At 43.4% G+C, this 9,310-nt stretch overlaps 1 protein-coding gene across 4 annotated transcripts in view; it reads left to right on the top strand.

Moving 5' to 3' along the window:
* The first annotated feature begins 7,363 nt into the window (after positions 1 to 7,363).
* Positions 7,364 to 9,310, top strand: part of FN3KRP (fructosamine 3 kinase related protein) — a 13,967-nt gene continuing 12,020 nt past the window's right edge. For 2 of the 4 annotated variants that reach the window (XR_775149.1, XM_010579423.1), the window contains exon 1: positions 7,364 to 7,522. Coding sequence is in view for 2 of the 4 variants with exons in the window: in XM_010579423.1 (XP_010577725.1) it covers positions 7,382 to 7,522 (141 nt within the window). In the remaining 2 variants the exon portion in view is untranslated. The remainder of the gene's footprint in view (positions 7,523 to 9,310) is intronic. The other 2 variants (XM_010579425.1, XM_010579424.1) reach the window with 2 other exon arrangements.

A 9,310-nucleotide genomic window follows, 5' to 3' on the forward strand; every position in this document is an offset into this window, starting at 1 on the left:
CGCCTCACGCCGCCGCTCGGCTCTGCTCGCCGCCGCGGCGCTCTGACAGAACGCCGAGCCCCGCCCCCGAGCCGCCCTATTGGGCGGCTCGCTTCCGCCCCCGCCCTCCTCAGCATTCATTGGCGAGCCGAAATGGTAGCCCCGCCCCTCCCCCGCTTCCACGGGAGCGCCGCAGTCGCCCCTGCATTCGCCTATTGGTGCACCAAAACGCACTAGCTCCGCCCTCCTCGACTTCCACTGGGGGAGAGCAAACCTCGACCGCCCCCTTCCTCGTGGTCCCAGAGGGACACAGCGGCTCAGTTGCCAGGGGGCTCTAAGGCGGCCATTGGTTCTTCCCTCCATCAATCGCACTTAGTCGCGCCTCGCCGCTGGACGGGAGGGGTTTGCCTGGAGCTGAGTAGCGAGGCCGCGGGTTCGAGCCCCAGCCTCTCCGACAGGGGCCGGGACGGAGCCCTGCAGCCACGACTGCTGCGGGCTTCTCTCCCGGGTTTGCAAGAACTAGAGGGTATGCAGGCAGACAAACGGCCCCAGGACTCAGGCAGGGTCGTAGAGAAATGGTGGTGGGAGGCCTATGCGAAGTAATAGCAGTTTCTGGACAAGGAACATCTCTGGACTTTGCACCAGCACCCGCCCCAAAAGCGGAACCACGCAACCGTCCCGCAGAAGGAAAGTCTCAGCTTGTAGCTATTGGCCCTAGAAGTCACTCACTCTGCACACCTTCGTCTTGCTTTTAGGATACTCATAGCCGGACGAGAGACATGTTCTTTTTTCATCATATCCATACCAGTGATGGCTGGCTTTTCCCTCTTGCTATCCACATTCAAACAGTACTGTGTATTTATACAAAACGGGGGTGAGACTTGGCTGAAATGTCAGCAAGCCTAAGATTTCCTCCCGGTCCTGTAATCCCGTTCGATGATAGAAGCATGTAAAACCAACTGCCTACCCTTATAGATACTGCAAAACATATACCAAAATGAAGTACGTAGGGAGCTGAGGGAAAGGGGTTGTCTTTGGAGTAAATGCTCACTCTTCATCTGCCATTAAAATAAATTCAGCAGGTTTCTAAAACAAGGTGCATCACCTCTAACCCCAGGCATTGGGCCAGTAAGAAAAAACTGCAAGCAACTGAACAAAGGCTTACAGGAAAATGTCACTTCTTAAACCTTATCCTAATGCATGTTTACTGCCTAAGTTCTACACTAGGCCCTTTATGACCTTCTTGTCATTTGCTTGTAGTACATCTGCCAGCAAATATAATAAAAAAAAAAATTCTTTAAGAAAATCTTGTTAACCCTGAGTAATTCCCAAACATGAAGAGAAAATCTAGTAGCATCAAACTGGTATAAAAACACATTCGTACAAAGATGGACAGAAATAAACATCAAAAATAGAGCTATATGCACAAAGTATCACTCCACATAAAATTGACAACTTCATGAAAGATCTTTATGTCCTTGTTTTACTGAACCCCACCCCACACCCACGCTTTGCCCAAAGCACATCTAATTCGGAGGAAATAAATACACCATACACATCAGACTTACTCTGCATTACCTGCAGCCAAACATAAGCCTTAAATTGAAAGAGGTATGTCTATACCTTGTATTTCTACTCAAGAAAAACAAAGAAGTCCTTGACTAATAAAGTCTGTTTGTATGGGTATGATGCAAGGTCAATTTATTGGTCTCTTAAAAAAAAAAAGAAGTCTTAACATGCTTATTTCAGGATTGCAAAAAAAAGATGTGAACTCATGAATAACATTGTATCATTCCTCAGTAATTTTAATCCAGCACAAACAGAAGAGTACAAAGTGTCTCATAGCATTTGTCCATGGACATCTAAGCACCATGTTCTCAGTGTCAGACAGGCAATTTTCCCTCTACCATACTCATGCGTCCAACAATTGCACCTCTTTATAATCCAGTCATCACTTTATGGAACCAAAGTTCTGTTGGAGGTGGGATAATAAATTTACAGCAATAAATTACAGTTTCACAGGCTCCACTGTTTTACTATTGAAAGTCTACATATAGAAAGACAGAGACATGCTCTTCTTCCAGATGCATCATCTGTCAGAGCTTCTATTTCAGTTTTTAATTTGAGATAGGCTAAATGCAGTTGTAGTAGTCATTTGTACTTTTCCTATGGAAGCAACTTCTAGACAGCTGGAGTATGGCGCTGGGCATCAGGAATCTAGTGCTCTAATACCAATTCTAACATAGACTTACTTTAAGAACTTGGCCAACTTATTCAAATTCTTTCTGCCTCAGGTTCCCAGACCTATCAAAGCTATTTGCTGCATCTATTACAAAGGAGTGTCATGGGATTTTAACCACAAATTTCAGCGGAGTGCTTTGAGATGCTCTAAGAAAAATGCTGATGTACAAACTAATCATAATATCTTGCTTAACTGAAATTTTGTGTGTTTGATTTTTCCAAAAGTTCACTAAAGAAGAGTGGAGAAAAAACCCAAGCATATTCATAACAATGAACTTGACAATTAAAGGTCATTTGCCCTTATTTTAAAATTAAAAAATATGAAGAGTTTTTCAGTTGTTGAAGAGCTAATGCTTTTCAAATGTCTGTTTTGATGCCATAAACAGCAGAGTTCTGGAATGTTTCCACCTTCCTGAGTATTTCCATTTATCTGACACTTATGTGTAATCATGTTTAGAACACAAATCTGTGCCAAGCCCAGGTTTATTTTGAGGGCAGCTCATGGCTATACTTTACACAGGAACCAGTGAGCTAGAATACGCCCACAAATCTTTAACCCATCACTTGTCTGAATAATATAAAAGAAAATGCTGTTGCTAACCCGCTTTCAAGCATTAAGATAATCTGGTTAGGGGCAGCTGAAAGGAGAAATAATGACATGTATATTGCTCTTTTACTGTGCCATACAGAAGCAGGCTAAAAAAAAGAGTCAGAACTGCAAATAATAATAATATCGTCTTGATAAAAAAAAAAAAAGACTCTCAAACAGCTATATTTATGGAACCCTCCCACTTTTTACCCACACAAAGAGCACCATTTCTTATCATTATTACTAAAATGATACAAAAAACCCAAACATTCTCCCTGAACTTCTTGTTGATGGGCAGAAATTTGTGAACAACAAAACCTATTGGCAATCTGGCATAGTCTGCATCAAAAAGAGAGGAAGATAAAGCCAAACGAGTAAACTCTGGAAAAAAGTTGTCTGATTTCTGTTTCTGTAACAAGCAAGAACAAGTCCTCTGGCTTTGGTCACACTTTCATTCAGATTCTGCCCCAAATCATGCCCCTGAAATCACTACAGAAACTGCTGAAAACTAATCCATGAAAGCATTAACTCTGCAAATGAACTGACACACAATGACTGCAATCCCAATGTCTCTGCATAATTGGAACAGTGGCCAGATTCTGCTCCTAAGGTCTATCTCAGTCTGTTATTTTGATAACAGAACTTCTCATTCCATTTCCATTTATCTGCTCATACAGCTGACCTGAGGAATTAAAAAACCCCTCAACATTTCTCTCTCTTAAGGCGAATTATGTTTAAGGAAAGAGAGAAAAACAAGCACTAACACCAAATCTTGATGAGTGTCTTACAAATCATCTCTTTCCGTAATGGAAAGTCCTACATCCTTCCTGATCCACCCTCATGGCCTGTCCATGGATGTGGGAGAGGAAAAAAGACAAAGAGCCCACAGCACAGTTCTCATACATTCACACAAATAAGAGGCCTGGAGCCTGAAAAGCCCTAATGCATGTTTTCCATTTATATATATAAACCAACCAATAAAAGGCTACACATACCAATTACCTTTTCTCTTCTTGTACTTACTGTCAAGAAGTAAACAGAAATTAGCAGCTGCAGTGCTTTTTTATTCAGGATGTGTATATTAACTGATGACTCACCAAATAATTTGCAGCCCAGCATGCCAGTTGTCTTCTCCTCCACAGAAAGAAACACTATTTTAAACAGAAACTTAACCACTGTGGATCTTGCAGGCAAGTCAGCATGCATCAGAACAACATTGCTGGTGAACCCCAACAGGGCAGAGGAAAAGGGTCATTCAAATAGCACATTGCAAGCTTTTTAAAATACTCAAATAGGAATAAATGATACAGGGAGGGAAAGAGCAGAGGCAAGGAAGAAAGGATTATCACAAAGTCAACCAACCCACACTGCCACATGGCCTTTTGTGGTACGCACTGCCTTCACACAGCAGGCAAGACCTGCACTGCATGAACAACTTCAGTATATGGCTAAGCTTTTTTTTGTAGTCCTCTCTAAGTATGCTTGGGGCCTGACTCAATAGTTTATTTCAAATGGAGAACAGTAATCTATGGCACAGAGGCCAAAGATGGCATGCAGCAGGCTTAGGGAGGGCTTGGAGCTGGAACTTGCACTGAAAAGGTTATCTGTGAAGAAGCAGCTCCCAAATCCTGGCTCTCACTGAACTCCAATGTCTGCAGGAGTTGGGAGCCCATGCCTCCTGCAGACAGATGCTCTGTAGCATCTTTAGGAATGCAGTGTCTTGTGGGTCTTGCTGAGTTTCTGCCAGAACACTTAACCTCTCATTTGGAAAGCAAGCTGACAGTTCTTCCTTCAGATTATGTCCACCGTGTAATTAATGAGCTTGACATTACAATTTTGGCCAAACTTCTGTTACATCCTATCTGATCAGATGCAATCAGAAAGAAGTACAACCCAATTAAATTCTAGAGAATTAAGGGCAATTGCTCTCTACTCCTACAGCATTCACTGTGCTGTTCTTTAGCGCAGCATGAAAAACTTCTTTACTGACAGTATGGAATATTCTACTACGACTTAGTATTTGAAGACTGAACCACGGGTTTCATTCTATTTTAACTCCATTACATCTATTTAACAAATTCTGATTGGTTTCTAATTGCTTTGTCAAAAGAAGAAATAAATAAATAAAAAAATAATGACACAACAGGAATTTTCCACGAGTTGTAGAATTGTCATTTCATAAAAATGTGGGTTTTGAATTCTTCCTATCTCATAGTTCTTTAAAAACTACAGAAAGAGAAAACAAGTCTCCTTGATCTCAGAATGGACAATACTCCTTTGCTCTCCGAATAAGAAAGTTCGAAGAAAACTCACAGCGTTATTTTCCACAGCACCTGCTGCTGACTCCTAGACTCCAAATGGAGAATTAAAGTCTCCCTCAGCATAATCTCAATCATTCTTCATCAACCATTGCAGACATCTGAATCCAACCTTTGCAACATGGGTTTAAGGCTAATTTTATGCAAAGAGGCAGGAGAGCCAATATGTGGCAGAAAACAGACTCCAGCATACAAAAACATATTCTCATTTGTGTTTCCATACTCTTGTAGTAATAATTTATCCCTGGTTCTGAATAAGCCACAGGTTCTTGGGTTTCAGGCCACCACCGTCACATCCACAAGTTGTAACGCCCTCTACAGCCAACACTGTTAAGTGAAATCCCTGCTCTGCTACACAAAAAGACAAGGTAATACGCACCATCCAACCAACTTTCTGCAAGCAAGATTTAGCATGCTCATGACATATTTAGAGTGGCTAAAAGCCGGAGCTGCAGCTATCACATGTCAGTTAAGGATTTTTTAGACTGATAATGAACGTGTGCATCTAAAAAGCACTGCTTCTGTTACAAATCTGCCACACGAATAGTCTTGGTACATGCACTAAAACTGACAAATGAAAGATGTCAAATTTCTCGTGCACAAAATGTGTACCTCATTGGCTCCCGACTATGTTCACCCATCAAGTGCTTTCCAATAAAGTAAATACATGCTGCACACACACAAGGATTGTGCAGCACACCTCCTAAGTCTAATAGATCTCACAAGGTTTGGATTTGGTGAAAACACAGCACATTGATAATTTGTCCAGGCTCTGTAGAAATAGTCAGAAATGTAGAAGCCTAGCAAAAATATTTATGGCAAGTCTGCCGGGACTGCTGTAAACCCAGAAATCCTGCTAAATTAAAAATATCAGCTTCTACATGAACAAAGTTCAGATAAAAACCAAAAAAGATGAAAGCTGTATAGCAACTCTTGAAAAGGAAAGGTACATAGACTTCTGGAAATAGAGAACCTCCATCCTTTGCTGTTTTGCTGCTCCACAGGAACTATTAGAGGACTCTAAGCTGTAATCTGCCTGCATTAAATCCCCAAAAGAAAATGTCTAAAGCAAAATCCAATTTAAAATTTGAAAGTATACATTCATAACTCTAAATTAACCTTAACTGCTATTTGCATAAACTACTATATAGAAACAGATGTATATCTGTAGGCATTTAAATTATGTAGGCAGCACAGTAATACTCTTGAAAACCCCAAGCAAGACAGTCAGTACCGTAAATAGGAAGCTAGTCAGGAATAACAAAAGATGAATTAGTGATTGTAACCAGTAAGACCACAGACATTTAAGAAAATAGTAGAAAATTAAAGTACACAACCTTGTACTAACAAAGAAATAAGTAGAAGATCAGTAGGAACTCTGCCAGTTTCTACACTTAGAAATTTGTATTTTAAATAAGAAGTTACTTGCTAAATATGTAACAAATTCTAATGGGAAAGAACGTATTAATTTACTTCAGACCTACACTGGCCAGTACCCAATAACAGCAAGATGTTCTTATTGTTGAAGAACAGAATGAATTTGAGCATGTACCTTTATAATGCCCAGAAAGCAAATTAAATCCAAATATTTAAAAATTACTATCCATTGCCTTTGTTACATATATCGCTCTACTGCAACATCTTTTCCATGACGTGGGCATCCTCTGCATCTACAGTAGGAAAGAAGTCACCACACACCCAAGGGAAATGAGTTCAAACAAAAGCATATTTACAGGCTCCCTGCAGTACAAAACACGTTCCAGCAGAGGTGGGATTTTGGCTGGCATTATTTAGCATCCTGCCCAACCCCACCGGGCCGAGGGACTCTCCCCGGTGCGGCTGCCCGGGTACAGCAGTGGGAGGCAACGCGGAGGGGAAGCCTCTTCACCTCCTCAGGAGCCGCAAGCGCCTCACTCCCCCGAGGCCCTGAGGCCAGGCCGCGGCAGCCCAGCACCCCACTCCTCTCCGTCTGTCTCTGAGAAGCGATTTTACGCTTCTCCCTCCCCCACACGGGAATAAGCGACTCCCTACGGGGCGCTCCCCAGCACCTACAACCAAGCTCTCGCCCTTGGCCAGTCCCTATCGCCAGCTGTACCCACAGCAGCACCCAGACCACTAGCCAACCTCTCCCCCTCCGCCTCTGCCGCCGCCGCCGCCATTTTGCCAGTCCCGCCAGCCCGCGCCCCGTTAGCGGCGCCGCGCAGGCGCAGCCGCCTCGTGCAGGCGCAGTGCCGCGTTGGCCCCAGCAGGCAGCATGGAGGACGCGCTGAGGCGGGAGCTGGGCACCGCGGTGCTCCGGCCGACCGGCCACTCGGGGGGCGGCTGCATCAGCCAGGGCCAGAGCTACGACACGGACCGCGGCCGGGTGTACGTGAAGAGCAACTCCAAGGCGGAGGTGTGGGGGGGTAGGGGTCGAGGGTGGGGTGCGTGTGGCGGGCCCCGGGGTGGGTCGGGGAGAGGAGGCAGCTGTGAGGGTGGTCGTGCTGAGGAGATGGGAGGCGGGTTGGCCTCAGCCGGTCCCGGCCTCTTGATGGAGTGAGGTTTGCCAGCTGGCCTCAGGCAGTAAAATTTCGACTGCCGGTGTCAGGGAGGTGGCCTGCTGCCGGGGTTAGAGGTCGGGTTCGTATGGCAGCTTCTGCCCTGCGAGGCTCTGGCTGGCAGCTGCTGTGGGTCTGGGGCCCGGTTTGTGGCAGGGGTGCCCGGGGATGGGGAGGCTGCGGTGGGAGTAGGCACTGGGATGGGAAGCAGCATTTGTGGTGGAATGCTGTTGCGGTATCAGTATTATTTGTCTAGGGCATGCAGTGCAGCGGTACGCTGTTGTCAGTTATGGCTGGGGTAATGGTGGTATCACTGTGGCTACATATGCTGTGAAAGTGTCTGGAGCAACCTAGAAGGTATAAAATTATCTACTGAGGGTATGCCTCTTTCTTTGTTGTAATGAAACCAGTAATTCCCTGCACATAAGAAGGAGCTTTTCTCAATAAATGATATTTTCCACAATTGTTGTTCAAGATTTTCTGCTTTGTTCTTTCAATACCTGGTACCAGCTACTGTAGAAAGTAGATCTCTGCATTTGATAGAGATAAGTATAATGCAGCATACCTGTATGGCATCCTTATTTGCAAAAGCAGAGATCAGGTGGAATTTACTTTAAAGGTTCTCTATGCATGTGTCTGTCAAATGAATAGCTTCAGTGGAAGAATAGAAGTCAGAACTTGTATTTGCCTTTAATAGCAAACAAATGCATGCAACTATATCTATTCCAAATTTGTCTGCGCTTTCTGATCCTATCAGGCTGCTGGATGTATGCACTGAGGTGGTAACATGGGAAAATACAGAAAGGTTATCCTGCTTTACATTAGACTGAAAGTAATATGAATTGATAGCAACATAGCCTTCCACTTAGGCCTTTGTTTAATGTGTATTTAAGTATACAATCCAGCTAGCTAGAAGATAGGGCTTAGAAAAAAAGATCTGGATAGATTTTCTATACAGTAATCATTTCATTTTCTATGCTTTTGCGTGTGTGTGGATTCTGAGTGCTGATTAAAGCAAACTTTGCCAAACTGTATTATAATGCTATGCTGTGTGTGCAGCAGTGGGTGTATATCAGCAGTTCCTTTAGAAAACACTGTGGGTTTTACTCTATGAAAGTTAACAGCTGACTTTAACCTAATATGGTGCTTTAGAGATACGGAATTTACGATTACCTCTGAACAAAGCTATAGCTCAGTAATTGAGCAGTTCTTCATTCCTGATCTCCTGTAGGCTTTAGAATTTTTAGTCAATGTGTATTGCAAATTGTCCTTTGACCATGTTTCTTGTATCAGTATTAAAGGGCTAGTATTCTGTTTCTGTTTTATTGATTATGTTAACTTGCTTTTGCTTTTAGCAGATACCATAGGTTTCCCAAATACCCTTTCCTGCAATCTCTGCCTAACTCTTTTAGAGTAGCATTTTTTAATGTGGCTAGTGTCACTGATGTCAATGGAGCAACTAAAGAGAACAGATTTTACTCAATATGGACAACAGTTGCATAAATAGGTCCTAAATTCAGAATATCATCAAAGCAAAAGCAGTTGGTAGTGGCTTGGGTTTTAAAGGCTTCTGTGTGCAAGTGTGGTAAGGGGCATTTGGTTGCTACCATTGATATTCTTCCCCCCCCCCCCCCCCCACTCACAAA

Source organism: Haliaeetus leucocephalus, unplaced genomic scaffold (assembly GCF_000737465.1).
Source record: "Haliaeetus leucocephalus isolate CR32 unplaced genomic scaffold, Haliaeetus_leucocephalus-4.0 Scaffold657, whole genome shotgun sequence".
NCBI lineage: Eukaryota > Metazoa > Chordata > Aves > Accipitriformes > Accipitridae > Haliaeetus > Haliaeetus leucocephalus.